Source organism: Oncorhynchus keta, chromosome 22 (assembly GCF_023373465.1).
Source record: "Oncorhynchus keta strain PuntledgeMale-10-30-2019 chromosome 22, Oket_V2, whole genome shotgun sequence".
Lineage (NCBI taxonomy): Eukaryota > Metazoa > Chordata > Actinopteri > Salmoniformes > Salmonidae > Oncorhynchus > Oncorhynchus keta.
Genome location: NC_068442.1, coordinates 46,501,599 through 46,520,079, shown reverse-complemented (window position 1 = coordinate 46,520,079; position 18,481 = coordinate 46,501,599). Strand labels below are relative to the sequence as shown.

At 43.0% G+C, this 18,481-nt stretch overlaps 1 protein-coding gene across 1 annotated transcript in view; it reads right to left on the bottom strand.

Annotated features, from left to right (window-relative positions):
* LOC118400689 (receptor-type tyrosine-protein phosphatase S-like) overlaps positions 1–18,481 on the bottom strand; it is a 440,366-nt gene that overhangs the window by 267,630 nt on the left and 154,255 nt on the right. Inside the window, exon 3 of the mRNA XM_052475331.1 lies at positions 1,701–1,878. Coding sequence (XP_052331291.1) covers positions 1,701–1,797 — 97 coding nt within the window. The 5' untranslated portion in view covers positions 1,798–1,878. The remainder of the gene's footprint in view (positions 1–1,700; positions 1,879–18,481) is intronic.

Genomic DNA, 18,481 nt, shown 5'->3' with positions numbered 1-18,481 from the left:
GACTCGTTTTACTGTGGATATAGATACTTTTGTACCTGTTTCCTCCAGCATCTTCACAAGGTCCTTTGCTGTTGTTTTGGGATTGATTTGCACTTTTTGCACCAAAGTATGTTCATGTTCATTATGTCAATAAGCCTATCAGAAGCTTCTAAAGCCATGACATTCTTTTCTAGAATTTTCCAAACTGTTTAAAGGCACAGTCTAACTAAGTGTATGTAAACTTCTGACCCACTGGAATTGTGATACAGTGAATTATAAGTGAAATAATCTGTCTGTAAACAATTGTTTACAAAGAAATGACTTGTGTCATGCACAAGTAGATGTCCCAACCGACTTGCCAAAACTATATTTTGTTAACAAGAAATGTGTGGAGTGGTTGAAAAAGGAGTTTTAATGACTCCAACGTAAGTGTATGTAAACTTCCGACTTCAACTGTATGTATTGCGATTCGATACAACTATTTTATTGCAATTTTATGGTCCAAACATGTTGTTCACTATATGTCTGCTGCAGAGAAATGAGAGAGTATGAGAAAATTAGTTTTGATCAGTCATTGAAATAAAAGTTCTGAAAATGTTGGCTCACCATTTATTAAAAAGAAGATGGAAAACAAGCTGTAGGATGAAAAATACAGTTTTGTGCAGGTACAGCCGACTAGCGCTAGTTGACGTTAGTTAATGCTACCTATAACTGTATCGTATTTTCCCCCATCACTACTAGATAGAGGATGGTATGTCATTTGGCAAAGCCGTGGTATGGGGAGAGATGGGACGACACACAGATAGACTAAGAAGATGGATGTGTAGAGGCAAACAGACATACATTCTTATCTGACTTACACGTTTGGCCTGAACCATGGAAAACAGCCCCACACCATTATTCCTCTTCCACCTAACTTTACAGTTGGCACTACGCATTGGGGCAGGTAGCGTTCTTCTGGCATCCACCAAACCCAGATTTGTCCGTCAGACTGCCAGATGGTGATGAGTGATTCATCACTTGAGAGACCGCATTTCCACTGCTCCAGAGTCCAATGGCGGTGAGCTTTACACCACTCCAGCCGATGCTTGGCATTGTGCATGGTGATCTTAGGCTTGTGTGCGGCTGCTTGGCCATGGAAATCCATTTGATGACGCTCTTGACAAACAGTTATTGTGCTGATGTTTCTTCAAGATGCAGTTTGGAACTCAGTAGTGAGTTTTGCAACAGAGAACATTACACGCTTCAGCACTCGGCGGTCCCGTTCTGTGAGCTTGAAAGTCACTGAGTTCTTAAGTTAGGCCATACTACTGCCAATGTTTTCCTATGGAGACTGCATGGCTGTGTGCTCGATTCTATACATCTTACACCAATTCAATACACCTATACATCCGAGCAGAATCCTCTCATTTGAAGGGGTGTTCACATACTTTTGTATATATAGTGTACAATGTGACATAAAATAAAAGTGAATAAAATATTAAATAGGTCAAAAAGTGAAAACAAATTCAGAAAATAGGTGATACACAGCAAAACACTGAAAGTACATTTGAACCGAAAAAAATGAGATATAAGGTCAATTGTGCTGGCTCAGTACATACAAAACACACACACACACACACACACACACACACACACACACACACACACACACACACACACACACACACACACACACACACACACACACACACACACACACGTGTTAGAGTGGCACTCACATAAGGCATGGAAGCCAGTAAGCAGCATACAGAGCAACAGAGTGTTGAGGGGCAGCAGGGCCGGCAGACGGAGGCAGGGTGGACCGCCGGCGGCCATCTTGCTCCGGGGCGACCTTTGACCTGGCTGGAGTGCCGAGGCCCCACGAAGAGAAGGCTGTGGTCTTCAAACAGGATGTCTCTGCCGGAAGGAAGAAAGGAAGAGAGGAGGAGGGGAAGTGAGGAGGAGGAGAGGAGGGGAAGAGAGGAAAGGAGGAGATGAGAGATATCACCAATTCTGAATTCAAATATTTTAAAAGTGAGTCTGTTTCAACGGCTGTCACAACACATCCCAGTTAAATACAACACACTACTCTTCACTGTTCAAAATGTCTTCTGCCTCAACGAAGGTCACCATTGTGCACGTTGTTCAGCGCACATTGCCACACCACACGTTTTCACATTAGATCTCAGCTCACTGGTCACGGTAACAACACCCACCCGTAGCACACGTTCCTGCAGGTATATCTCACTGGTCATCCCCAAAGCCAACACCTCCTTTGGCCACCTTTCCTTCCAGTTCTCTGCTGCCAATGACTGGAATGAATTGTAAAAATCGCTGAAGTTGGAGACTTACATCTCCCTCACTAACTTTAAACGTCAGCTATCTGAGCATCTAACCGATCACTGCAGCTGTCCACAGCACATCTATAAATAGCCCAACCAATCTACCTACCTCATCCCCATATTGTTTTTATTTACTTTTTTGCTCTTTTGCACACCAGTATTTCTACTTGCACATCATCATCTGTACATCAATCACTCCAGTGTTCATTTGCTAAATTGTAATTACTTCGCTACTATGGCCTATTTATTGCCTTACCTCCATTTGCACGCACTGTTTTCTATTGTGTTATTGACTGTACGTTTGTTTATCCCATGTGTAACTCTGTGTTGTTGTTTGTGTCGCATTGCTTTATTTTATCTTGGCCAGGTCGCAGTTGTAAATGAGAACTTGTTCTCAACTAGCCTACCTGGTTAAATAAAGGTAAAATAAAAAATTACAAATAAAAGATGTGTGCTAGCTGGTCCACAAGGCTCATATGCATGGACACTAGAACCATCTCTTCACACCAGCATGGACCAAGAAGGGACTCTCACAACGGCTGGTCTCATACCTATCCTAATCAAATGCTTTTCACATCTCATAAAGGCTGGTCTCATACCATATCATCCTAATCAACTGCTTTTCACATGTCATAACGGCTGGTCTCATACCTATCCTAATCAAATGCTTTTCACATCTCATAAAGGCTGGTCTCATACCATATTATCCTAATCAACTGCTTTTCACATCTCACAACGGCTGGTCTCATACCATATCATCCTAATCAACTGCTTTTCACATCTCATAACGGCTGGTCTCATACCTATCCTAATCAACTGCTTTTCACATCTCATAACGGCTGGTCTCATACCATATCATCCTAATCAACTGCTTTTCACATCTCATAACGGCTGGTCTCATACCTATCCTAATCAACTGCTTTTCACATCTCATAACGGCTGGTCTCATACCTATCCTAATCAACTGCTTTTCACATCTCATAACGGCTGGTCTCATACCTATCCTAATCAACTGCTTTTCACATCTCATAACGGCTGGTCTCATACCATATCATCCTAATTAACTGCTTTTCACATCTCATAACGGCTGGTCTCATACCTATCCTAATCAACTGCTTTCCACATCTCATAACGGCTGGTCTCATACCTATCCTAATCAACTGCTTTTCACATCTCATAACGGCTGGTCTCATACCATATCATCCTAATCAACTGCTTTTCACATCTCATAACGGCTGGTCTCATACCTATCCTAATCAACTGCTTTTCACATCTCATAACGGCTTTTCACATCTTATAACGGCTGGTCTCATACCTATCCTAATCAACTGCTTTTCACATCTCATAACGGCTGGTCTCATACCTATCCTAATCAACTGCTTTTCACATTTCATAACGGCTGGTCTCATACCATATCATCCTAATCAACTGCTTTTCACATCTCACAACGGCTGGTCTCATACCTATCCTAATCAACTGCTTTTCACATGTCATAACGGCTGGTCTCATACCTATCCTAATCAACTGCTTTTCACATCTCATAACGGCTGGTCTCATACCATATCATCCTAATCAACTGCTTTTCACATGTCATAACGGCTGGTCTCATACCTATCCTAATCAACTGCTTTTCACATCTCATAACGGCTGGTCTCATACCTATCCTAATCAACTGCTTTTCACATCTCATAACGGCTGGTCTCATACCTATCCTAATCAACTGCTTTTCACATCTCATAACGGCTGGTCTCATACCTATCTTATTCAACTGCTTTTCACATCTCACAACGGCTGGTCTCATACCTATCCTAATCAACTGCTTTTCACATCTCATAACGGCTGGTCTCATACCTATCCTAATCAACTGCTTTTCACATCTCATAACGGCTGGTCTCATACCATATCATCCTAATCAACTGCTTTTCACATGTCATAACGGCTGGTCTCATACCTATCCTAATCAACTGCTTTTCACATCTCATAACGGCTGGTCTCATACCATATCATCCTAATCAACTGCTTTTCACATCTCATAACGGCTGGTCTCATACCATATCATCCTAATCAACTGCTTTTCACATGTCATAACGGCTGGTCTCATACCTATCCTAATCAACTGCTTTTCACATCTCACAACGGCTGGTCTCATACCATATCATCCTAATCAACTGCTTTTCACATCTCATAACGGCTGGTCTCATACCATATCATCCTAATCAACTGCTTTTCACATCTCATAACGGCTGGTCTCATACCATATCATCCTAATCAACTGCTTTTCACATCTCATAACGGCTGGTCTCATACCTATCTTATTCAACTGCTTTTCACATCTCATAACGGCTGGTCTCATACCTATCCTAATCAACTGCTTTTCACATCTCATAACGGCTGGTCTCATACCTATCCTAATCAACTGCTTTTCACATCTCACAACGGCTGGTCTCATACCATATCATCCTAATCAACTGCTTTTCACATCTCATAACGGCTGGTCTCATACCTATCCTATTCAACTGCTTTTCACATCTCATAACGGCTGGTCTCATACCTATCCTAATCAACTGCTTTTCACATCTCATAACGGCTGGTCTCATACCATATCATCCTAATCAACTGCTTTTCACATCTCATAACGGCTGGTCTCATACCTATCCTAATCAACTGCTTTTCACATCTAATAACGGCTGGTCTCATACCTATCCTAATCAACTGCTTTTCACATCTCATAACGGCTGGTCTCATACCTATCCTAATCAACTGCTTTTCACATGTCATAACGGCTGGTCTCATACCTATCTTATTCAACTGCTTTTCACATCTCATAACGGCTGGTCTCATACCTATCCTAATCAACTGCTTTTCACATGTCATAACGGCTGGTCTCATACCTATCCTAATCAACTGCTTTTCACATGTCATAACGGCTGGTCTCATACCATATCATCCTAATCAACTGCTTTTCACATGTCATAACGGCTGGTCTCATACCATATTATCCTAATCAACTGCTTTTCACATCTAATAACGGCTGGTCTCATACCTATCCTAATCAACTGCTTTTCACATCTCACAACGGCTGGTCTCATACCTATCCTAATCAACTGCTTTTCACATCTCATAACGGCTGGTCTCATACCTATCCTAATCAACTGCTTTTCACATCTCACAACGGCTGGTCTCATACCATATCATCCTAATCAACTGCTTTTCACATCTCATAACGGCTGGTCTCATACCTATCCTAATCAACTGCTTTTCACATCTCATAACGGCTGGTCTCATACCATATCATCCTAATCAACTGCTTTTCACATGTCATAACGGCTGGTCTCATACCTATCCTAATCAAATGCTTTTCACATCTCATAAAGGCTGGTCTCATACCATATCATCCTAATCAACTGCTTTTCACATCTCACAACGGCTGGTCTCATACCATATCATCCTAATCAACTGCTTTTCACATTTCATAACGGCTGGTCTCATACCTATCCTAATCAACTGCTTTTCACATCTCATAACGGCTGGTCTCATACCATATCATCCTAATCAACTGCTTTTCACATCTCATAACGGCTGGTCTCATACCTATCCTAATCAACTGCTTTTCACATCTCATAACGGCTGGTCTCATACCTATCCTAATCAACTGCTTTTCACATCTCATAACGGCTGGTCTCATACCATATCATCCTAATCAACTGCTTTTCACATCTCATAACGGCTGGTCTCATACCTATCCTAATCAACTGCTTTTCACATCTCATAACGGCTGGTCTCATACCTATCCTAATCAACTGCTTTTCACATCTCATAACGGCTGGTCTCATACCTATCCTAATCAACTGCTTTTCACATCTCATAACGGCTGGTCTCATACCATATCATCCTAATCAACTGCTTTTCACATGTCATAACGGCTGGTCTCATACCTATCCTAATCAACTGCTTTTCACATCTCATAACGGCTGGTCTCATACCTATCCTAATCAACTGCTTTTCACATCTCATAACGGCTGGTCTCATACCTATCCTAATCAACTGCTTTTCACATCTCATAACGGCTGGTCTCATACCTATCCTAATCAACTGCTTTTCACATCTCATAACGGCTGGTCTCATACCTATCCTAATCAACTGCTTTTCACATCTCATAATTAGTTTCTGGCTTTAATCTCTCGATCTGTTCATTATTTGCTCATCGGCACATCGAGTAATTACGGGGGTACCCAGCGATATTTCAGGCAGCAATGGGCCCCGGTCAAAAGTAGTGCATTTTAAAGAGACTAGGATGTCATTTGGGACGCAGCTCCTGTGTTTGCATGGCGGCAGGGCCCTGTGAGTGGGCACCCGTTGAAATGTCTGCCACGTCGAACACCCGAGCCCTGTGAGTGGGCACCCGTTGAAATGTCTGCCACGTCGAACACCCGAGCCCTGTGAGTGGGCACCCGTTGAAATGTCTGCCACGTCGAACACCCGAGCCCTGTGAGTGGGCACCCGTTGAAATGTCTGCCACGTCGAACACCCGAGCCCTGTGAGTGGGCACCCGTTGAAATGTCTGCCACGTCGAACACCCGAGCCCTGTGAGTGGGCACCCGTTGAAATGTCTGCCACGTCGAACACCCGAGCCCTGTGAGTACTGATCAAATGTAAAATTGGGAGTCAAATTCTGAATTCAAATGTCTATTGTTTGCTGATGATCTGGTGCTTATGTCACCAACCAAGGAGGGCCTACAGCAGCACCTAGATCTTCTGCACAGATTCTGTTAGAGCTGAGCCCTGACAGACCTGAGCCCTGACAGACCTGGGCCCTATCAGACCTGGGCCCTGACAGTAAATCTCAGTAAGACCAAAATAATGATGTTCCAAAGAAGGTCCAGTCGCCAGGACCACAAAATACAAATTCCATCTCGACACCGTTGCCCTAGAGCACACAAAAAACTATTCCTACCTCGGCCTAAACATCAGCGCCACAGGTCACTTCCACAAAGCTGTGAACGAGCTGAGAGACAAGACAACGGCCATCAAAGGGAACATAAAAATCAACACACCAATTAGGATCTCGCTAAAAATACTTGAACCTTGAACCCATTGCCGGTTTATGGTTGTGAGGTCTGGGGTCCGCTCACCAACCAAGAATTCACAAAATGGGACAAACACCAAATTGAGACTCCGCGTGCAGAATTCTGCAAAAATATCCCTTGTGTACAACATAAAACGCAGAGCAGAATTAGGCCGATACCCGCAACTGATCAAAATCTAGTAAAGAGCCGTTCAATTCTACAACCACCTAAAAGGAAGCGATTCACAAACCTTCCATAACAAAGAGTCACCTCAGCAAGCTGGTCCTGGGGCTCTGTTCACAAACACAAACACACCCCACAGAGCCCCTGGACAGCAACACAATTAGACCCAACCAAATCATGAGAAAACAAAAAAATAATTACATGACACATTGGAAATAATTAACAAAAAAACAGAGCAAATTAGAATGCTATTTGGCCCTAAACAGAGAGTACACAGTGGCAGAATACCTGACCACTGTGACTGACCCTAAACAGAGAGTACACAGTGTCAGATTACCTGACCACTGTGACTGACCCTAAACAGAGAGTACACAGTGTCAGATTACCTGACCACTGTGACTGACCCTAAACAGAGAGTACACAGTGGCAGATTACCTGACCACTGTGACTGACCCTAAACAGAGAGTACACAGTGGCAGAATACCTGACCACTGTGACTGACCCTAAACAGAGAGTACACAGTGTCAGATTACCTGACCACTGTGACTGACCCTAAACAGAGAGTACACAGTGTCAGATTACCTGACCACTGTGACTGACCCTAAACAGAGAGTACACAGTGTCAGATTACCTGACCACTGTGACTGACCCTAAACAGAGAGTACACAGTGGCAGAATACCTGACCACTGTGACTGACCCTAAACAGAGAGTACACAGTGTCAGATTACCTGACCACTGTGACTGACCCTAAACAGAGAGTACACAGTGTCAGATTACCTGACCACTGTGACTGACCCTAAACAGAGAGTACACAGTGGCAGAATACCTGACCACTGTGACTGACCCTAAACAGAGAGTACACAGTGTCAGATTACCTGACCACTGTGACTGACCCTAAACAGAGAGTACACAGTGTCAGATTACCTGACCACTGTGACTGACCCTAAACAGAGAGTACACAGTGTCAGATTACCTGACCACTGTGACTGACCCTAAACAGAGAGTACACAGTGGCAGAATACCTGACCACTGTGACTGACCCTACACAGAGAGTACACAGTGTCAGATTACCTGACCACCTTGACTGACCCTAAACAGAGAGTACACAGTGTCAGAATACCTGACCACTGTGACTGACCCTAAATAGAGAGTACACAGTGTCAGATTACCTGACCACTGTGACTGACCCTAAACAGAGAGTACACAGTGTCAGAATACCTGACCACTGTGACTGACCCTAATCAGAGAGTACACAGTGTCAGATTACCTGACCACTGTGACTGACCCTAAACAGAGAGGACACAGTGTCAGATTACCTGACCACCTTGACTGACCCTAAACAGAGAGTACACAGTGGCAGAATACCTGACCACTGTGACTGACCCTAAACAGAGAGTATACAGTGTCAGATTACCTGACCACTGTGACTGACCCTAAACAGAGAGTACACAGTGGCAGATTACCTGACCACTGTGACTGACCCTAAACAGAGAGTACACAGTGTCAGAATACCTGACCACTGTGACTGACCCTAAACAGAGAGTACACAGTGTCAGATTACCTGACCACTGTGACTGACCCTAAACAGAGAGTACACAGTGGCAGAATACCTGACCACTGTGACTGACCCTACACAGAGAGTACACAGTGGCAGATTACCTGACCACTGTGACTGACCCTAAACAGAGAGTACACAGTGGCAGATTACCTGACCACTGTGACTGACCCTAATCAGAGAGTACACAGTGTCAGATTACCTGACCACTGTGACTGACCCTAAACAGAGAGTACACAGTGGCAGAATACCTGACCACTGTGACTGACCCTAAACAGAGAGTACACAGTGTCAGATTACCTGACCACTGTGACTGACCCTAAACAGAGAGTACACAGTGGCAGATTACCTGACCACTGTGACTGACCCTAAACAGAGAGTACACAGTGTCAGATTACCTGACCACTGTGACTGACCCTAAACATAAGGAAAGCTTTGATTATGTACAGACTCAGTGAGCATAGCCTTGCTATTGAGAAAGCCGGCCGTAGGCAGACCTGGCTCTCAAGAGAAGACAGTCTATGTACACACTACCCACAAAATGCAATGCAGGACATTTAAAGCTTGTAGCATATTTGAGGTTTAAAAAGGCTTCTGAAGTTTGTAATTTCCACTTGCAAATTTCAGACTAGATTTTTCCCTTAACATTTCCTGTTGCTGCAGGATTATTTTCCTGCTGTAGCAAATGGACTCAAATTAAGATCCTACATCTGTATGCATCACATGCCAATCAAAATCATCAGTCCATTCCACTTCCAGTGGGACAACCCTGATGTGTCTATTCCACGTGTACATAGCTAAGGGGATGATTGTTTTTGCAACACACACCTCCAGTCAGGCCGTCTCTCGCAGCTTTACCTTACAGTGTAACCCATCAACCCAGGCACCACGCCACACCGCCTGCCAAGTCTCCACGCACCTAACGGCCCCTCCACACACACACACACACACACACACACACACACACACACACACACACACACACACACACACACACACACACACACACACACACACACACACACACACACACACACACACACACACACACACACACACACACACACACACACACACACACACACACACACACACACACACACACACACACACACACACACACACGCAAGAGAGCATGCACACACTCTGGGGAGGGAGGAGTCAGCAGAGCTCTTTTACTACAACAATAGGCCGTCAGAACCTGAGCTCATCATCTCAACACAAAGGGATACACACACACACACACACCCTTCCTCCTCTCTTTCTCGTGTTGAAACGGCCTTATGCGTTTGTTTTCCTTTCTTCGGGTGATGTCATTGGAGAGAGAGAGAAATGGAGAGAGAAAGAGGAGGATAAACAGGGGGAGTGTAGAAGTGTCAAGGGGATGGTTTGCTGTGACAGCCTCATTGTTCTGGATGTAAATGGTGGGAGGAAGTGGAGGAATCCCACTGTTTCTGCATCTGTCTAGTAGGCCAGGTGGGTGGGGAGGAAGTGGAGGAATCCCACTGTTTCTGCATCTGTCTAGTAGGCAGGTGGGGGGGGTCTCTGCTAAAAGCAGCCACACCACACCCTCCCCCTGAAGATGGAAGAGAGATGACTAGTGCTTCAGTCAGATGCTGCTCACATGGACACCAATCGATTGATAAAACCTCGCCGTAAACTGCTTCATCGAACGCAGGTGGAGGGGAAACCGCTAATTGCTCGATAACGGCTAACGCTCAAAATTCACAGCATTTCCCTTTATCCTTGAGTAGCACAAAATATGTTTGTTTTTGGCAGGGGATTAAAAGTCATTATGTCATGTCAAAATATAAACTTGTCCTTGTGCGCATCATGTTTTATTGATAAAGGAGCGCTTATTGCACATATGACAAAACTTGTGATCCTGGTGTTTCTGGAGAAGTCAGGCCTGCTCTCTCTGAAATGCTGAGCCTCTTAATCTATGCATTATTGATGCTAACATGTTGGTTCTGGAGCTGAGCATTATGGGTAGAAAGAGGAAGGGGAGGACCAAGGCATGCAGAAAGAGAGCAGGGGCCAAAGCACAGCGTGGAAGTACACACAAGTATACACACACACACAAACACATGTAAAAAATAAATAACATTGATGAGAAAAAAACTTTGCCCGAGGGTTCAGAAAAACATGCCTTTCCCAGATGAGTGGGGAGAGAGAGTGAGAGACAGAGACAGAGACAGAGAGAGACACACAAAGACAGAGAGAGCGAGAAACAGACAGTGAGAGAGAGAGAGAGAGAGAGAGAGAGAGAGAGCGAGAAACAGACAGTGAGAGAGAGAAACAGACAGTGAGAGAGAGACAGAGAGAAACAGAGACAGAGAGAGACACACACACAGAGACAGAGAGAGCGAGAAACAGACAGTGAGAGAGAGAAACAGACAGTGAGAGAGAGACAGAGAGACAGAGACACACAGAGAGAGACACAGAGAGACAGAGTCAGAGAGAGAGACAGAGAGAGAGAGAGACAGAGAGAGACAGAGAGAGAGAGAGAAACAGACAGTGAGAGAGAGAGAGAGACACAGAGACAGAGAGAGCGAGAAACAGACAGTGAGAGAGAGAAACAGACAGTGAGAGAGAGACAGAGAGAAACAGAGACAGAGAGAGAGACACACACAGAGAGACAGAGAGAGCGAGAAACAGACAGTGAGAGAGAGAAACAGACAGTGAGAGAGAGACAGAGAGACAGAGACACACAGAGAGAGACACAGAGAGACAGAGTCAGAGAGAGAGACACAGAGACAGAGAGTGAGAAACAGAGTGAGAGATCTTCCAGGCCATCAGACTATAATAGAGTCAAAAACTAGCCGGCCTCCACCCAGTACACTACCCTGAACTTTAGTCACTGTTACTAGCCGGCTACCACCTGGTACTCTACCCTGCACCTTAGAGACTGCTGGCCTTGGTACATAGAGTCATTGAACACTTGAATAATGTTTACATACTCTTTTATCCACTTCATACGTATATAGTATATCCTTGTCAAGGTTCATCTTATATACAGTGCCTTGCGAAAGTATTCGGCCCCCTTGAACTTTGCGACCTTTTGCCACATTTCAGGCTTCAAACATAAAGATATAAAACTGTATTTTTTTGTGAAGAATCAACAACAAGTGGGACACAAACATGAAGTGGAACAACATTTATTGGATATTTCAAACTTTTTTAACAAATCAAAAACTGAAATTTGGGCGTGCAAAATTATTCACCCCCCTTAAGTTAATACTTTGTAGCGCCACCTTTTGCTGCGATTACAGCTGTAAGTCGCTTGGGGTATGTCTCTATCAGTTTTGCACATAGAGAGACTGACATTTTTTCCCATTCCTCCTTGCAAAACAGCTCGAGCTCAGTGAGGTTGGATGGAGAGCATTTGTGAACAGCTGTTTTCAGTTCTTTCCACAGATTCTCGATTGGATTCAGGTCTGGACTTTGACTTGGCCATTCTAACACCTGGATATGTTTATTTTTGAACCATTCCATTGTAGATTTTGCTTTATGTTTTGGATCATTGTCTTGTTGGAAGACAAATATCCGTCCCAGTCTAAGGTCTTTTGCAGACTCCATCAGGTTTTCTTCCAGAATGGTCCTGTATTTGGCTCCATCCATCTTCCCATTAATTTTAACCATCTTCCCTGTCCCCGCTGAAGAAAAGCAGGCCCAAACCATGATGCTGCCACCACCGTGTTTGACAGTGGGGATGGTGTATTCAGGGTGATGAGCTGTGTTGCTTTTACGCCAAACATAACGTTTTGCATTGTTGCCAAAAAGTTCCATTTTGGTTTCATCTGACCAGAGCACCTTCTTCCACATGTTTGGTGTGTCTCCCAGGTGGCTTGTGGCAAACTTTAAACAACACTTTTATGGATATCTTTAAGAAATGGCCTTCTTCTTGCCACTCTTCCATAAAGGCCAGATTTGTGCAATATATGACTGATTGTTGTCCTATGGACAGAGTCTCCCACCTCAGCTGTAGATCTCTGCAGTTCATCCAGAGTGATCATGGGCCTCTTGGCTGCATCTCTGATCAGTCTTCTCCTTGTATGAGCTGAAAGTTTAGAGGGACGGCCAGGTCTTGGTAGATTTGCAGTGGTCTGATACTCCTTCCATTTCAATATTATCGCTTCCACAGTGCTCCTTGGGATGTTTAAAGCTTGGGAAATATTTTTGTATCCAAATCCGGCTTTAAACTTCTTCACAACCGTATCTCGGACCTGCCTGGTGTGTTCCTTGTTCTTCATGATGCTCTCTGCGCTTTTAACGGACCTCTGAGACTATCACAGTGCAGGTGCATTTATACGGAGACTTGATTACACACAGGTGGATTGTATTTTTCATCATTAGTCATTTAGGTCAACATTGGATCATTCAGAGATCCTCACTGAACTTCTGGAGAGAGTTTCCTGCACTGAAAGTAAAGGGGCTGAATAATTTTGCACGCCCAATTTTTCAGTTTTGATTTGTTCAAAAAGTTTGAAATATCCAATAAATGTCGTTCCACTTCATGATTGTGTCCCACTTGTTGTTGATTCTTCATAAAAAAATACAGTTTTATATCTTTATGTTTGAAGCCTGAAATGTGGCAAAAGGTCGCAAAGTTCAAGGGGGCTGAATACTTTCGCAAGGCACTGTAACTACTACTGTACACACCTTTATTATGCATATACTGTCCATAATGTCTATACACACCATCATATACAGTACATATAGGTTTATATTCCATACACACCATCATATACAGTACATATAGGTTTATATTCCATACACACCATCATATACAGTACATATAGGTTTATATTCCATACACACCATCATATACAGTACATATAGGTTTATATTCCATACACACCATCATATACAGTACATATAGGTTTATATTCCATACACACCATCATATACAGTACATATAGGTTTATATTCCATACACACCATCATATACAGTACATATAGGTTTATATTCCATACACACCATCATATACAGTACATATAGGTTTATATTCCATACACACCATCATATACAGTACATATAGGTTTATATTCCATACACACCATCATATACAGTACATATAGGTTTATATTCCATACACACCATCATATACAGTACATATAGGTTTATATTCCATACACACCATCATATACAGTACATATAGGTTTATATTCCATACACACCATCATATACAGTACATATAGGTTTATATTCCATACACACCATCATATACAGTACATATAGGTTTATATTCCATACACACCATCATATACAGTACATATAGGTTTATATTCCATACACACCATCCTATACAGTACATATAGGTTTATATTCCATACACACCATCCTATACAGTACATATAGGTTTATATTCCATACACACCATCATATACAGTACATATAGGTTTATATTCCATACACACCATCATATACAGTACATATAGGTTTATATTCCATACACACCATCATATACAGTACATATAGGTTTATATTCCATACACACCATCATATACAGTACATATAGGTTTATATTCCATACACACCATCATATACAGTACATATAGGTTTATATTCCATACACACCATCATATACAGTACATATAGGTTTATATTCCATACACACCATCATATACAGTACATATAGGTTTATATTCCATACACACCATCATATACAGTACATATAGGTTTATATTCCATACACACCATCATATACAGTACATATAGGTTTATATTCCAGCCTCTGACATTGCTTGTTCTAATATTTCTATATTTCTTAATTCCATTATTTTTATTTTGTGGATTTGTGTGTATTGTTTTGTATTGTTTTGTATTAGTGTACTGTTGAAGCTGGAAACATAAGCGAGAGTATTGGGGTAACAGAGAGTGTTGTGTTAAGCAGAAGAGGGACCTGCCATGATGGGGAGTCTGAGAGACTCTGAGATGGGTCTACACTTTGTGGAGGCCAGCATAATGCCTGTGTGTGTGTGTGTCTTTAGTAAGTCTACTGTATGGTTATGAAGTTCGGTAGTAGGAGATACAGACCTGTGGTTGAACAGACCACTAGTAGTGATTGTTATGAAACGTCAGGGTCACTGGAAAACAAGCAGGAAGTGGTCCTAAAGTGTTCAACCAATTGGATCAATCAACACAGGAAATTGTGGCCAGTGCTGACACTTAGCAACAGGCTGTGAGGCTGTGGACTTGACAGTGGTACTAAATGGCTCTACAGAGTGATAAATATCTGCTATGCTTGAGTGCCACAGGTCTAAAGACAAAACCGCAGACAATCCCTTGTTTCCACTAGCCCTTTAATAAATCACTCAGGGCTAAAGTACTACCAGTTTGTCCCATCTCTCTCTTTCTCCCTTCTCACAAGAACTCAGAGCCTAGACTAGACTACCTCATGAACGCCACTCTATCAAGGCAAATACAAGCATACTGGATAGACAGCATCAGCTAATTCCCACCGTCTGCCAGATAAAGGGGACTATAGAAAAGGTTTTACATGTTCACATTTTAGTAATTTAGCAGAAGCTCTAATCCAGAGCAATTTACAAATGGGTGAATTCATATTAAAGGGCATGTGATGTGTGACTGGAAGTCAGGAAGCAAGTTCAGGGAGTGAATCATTTAATAAATAAATTAAGCCATAATACAAAGCAAGAAACACGAACAACGCACAGACATGAAACTGAAACAATAATGCCTGGGAAGGAACCAAAGGGAGTGACATATATAGGGAAGGAACCAAAGGGAGTGACATATATAGGGAAGGAACCAAAGGGGTGACATATACAGGGAAGGAACCAAAGGGAGTGACATATATAGGGAAGGAACCAAAGGGGTGACATATACAGGGAAGGAACCAAAGGGAGTGACATATACAGGGAAGGAACCAAAGGGAGTGACATATATAGGGAAGGAACCAAAGGGAGTGACATATATAGGGAAGGAACCAAAGGGAGTGACATATACAGGGAAGGAACCAAAGGGAGTGACAGATATAGGGAAGGAACCAAAGGGAGTGACATATATAGGGAAGGAACCAAAGGGAGGGACAGATATAGGGAAGGAACCAAAGGGAGTGACATATATAGGGAAGGAACCAAAGGGAGGGACAGATATAGGGAAGGAACCAAAGGGAGTGACATATATAGGGGGCGACAGATATAGGGAAGGAACCAAAGGGAGTGACATATATAGGGAAGGAACCAAAAGGGGTGACATATATAGGGAAGGAACCAAAGGGAGTGACATATATAGGGAAGGAACCAAAGGGGGTGACATATATAGGAAAGGAACCAAAGGGAGTGACATATATAGGGAAGGAACCAAAGGGAGGGACAGATATAGGGAAGGAACCAAAGGGGGTGACATATATAGGGAAGGAACCAAAGGGAGTGACATATATAGGGAAGGAACCAAAGGGAGGGACAGATATAGGGAAGGAACCAAAGGGAGTGACATATATAGGGAAGGAACCAAAGGGGGTGACATATATAGGGAAGGAACCAAAGGGAGTGACATATATAGGGAAGGAACCAAAGGGAGGGACAGATATAGGGAAGGAACCAAAGGGAGTGACATATATAGGGAAGGAACCAAAGGGAGGGACAGATATAGGGAAGGAACCAAAGGGAGTGACATATATAGGGAAGGAACCAAAGGGAGTGACATATATAGGGAAGGAACCAAAGGGGGTGACATATATAGGGAAGGAACCAAAGGGAGTGACATATATAGGGAAGGAACCAAAGGGAGGGACAGATATAGGGAAGGAACCAAAGGGAGTGACATATATAGGGAAGGAACCAAAGGGGTGACATATATAGGGAAGGAACCAAAGGGAGTGACATATATAGGGAAGGAACCAAAGGGGGTGACATATATAGGGAAGGAACCAAAGGGAGTGACATATATAGGGAAGGAACCAAAGGGGGTGACATATATAGGGAAGGAACCAAAGGGAGTGACATATATAGGGAAGGAACCAAAGGGGGTGACATATATAGGGCAGGTAAATCAAGGAGGTGATGGATTCCAGGTGAGTGTCATGAGGCGCTGATGTGCGTAACGATGGTGACAGGTGTGCCCCATAACGAGCAGCCTGGTGACCTAGAGGCCGGAGAGGGAGCACACGTGACAGGGCTATTCTGCCACTTTTCAAAGTTATATTCATTAACTCCAGCGCTATACCACTGTCTGCATATGTGAAAACATATCATTTCTATTATCAGTGGTTAAAAGAGAAGAAGAAAGGCCCTAAAAAGAGAAAAGAGAAGAAGAAAGGCCCTAAAAGAAGGCTTCTCTGTGACATCACAGGGTAGGATTAAAATAAAAAAAATGGTGGGACGTATTTAAGATACTCACATTTTCAACCATTAAGTGAAGTGATGCAAACAAATGCAACGAGGCATGGAAAAATACCCTGTTGATTACTCCAAATGGGACGTAATGTGTGACAGGGCCACTTAACGGCACAATGCAAGAGCTATTTAGGCTAATCTACCGAACCACTGAATTCAATTGTGAATTTGGAACCTAGGAATGAATAAATAGCACATAGTGATGCCCGATTTTCTCTGATTCACAGACAAAGAAGGTCAATTTAATGACAAAACAGTTCCTATGCAGTTATGCAATAGTTTAAAGATGAGAATCAATTGAAACTGGATTGATGCTTTTCTGACATGTTTGACTGCAGGGATAACTCCCAGCTAGTGGAACACTGTACTCTTTTATTATTATTATTTTTACAGCATTCCTTTAAATCTAGCATCTGCTCATTCCTGTTAATGTTAAAAATGAAAGCGCATTGTAAAGAGTGACGCTCGTTCGTATCGTCTTTTCAGTGTGTGAGCTTTGTCACTAGCATTTACCTCCAGAGCTTAGGAGTCTTTATCTGATGAATGTGGCGCATGTAACCAAGGACACACTGGCTTATTCATAATAACACTAGTGTGTGTGTGTGTGTGTGTGTGTGTGTGTGTGTGTGTGTGTGTGTGTGTGTGTGTGTGTGTGTGTGTGTGTGTGTGTGTGTGTGTGTGTGTGTGTGTGTGTGTGTGTGTGTGTGTGTGTGTGTGTGTGTGTGTGTGTGTGTGTGTGTGTGTGTGTGTGAACTAGAGACTGCCTTAGAGAAATATCTATTTTAGAGTCTAGAAATGCTACCCTTATTGATTTCAGGGGTCAATGCTGTCCCTGAAAAAGGGAGTGTGAAGAGATGGATGTCCTTGATGAACACAGAAGAGCACATCTGTGTGGTCTATGGTCTTTCTTCTACTCTCTCTCCTCCTTTTTTTCTCCCCTGTCGTAACTCATTTGCTGCTCTCCATCCATTACCTTTGACTGACTGGTTCTTTGTAATGTGCACTGCGC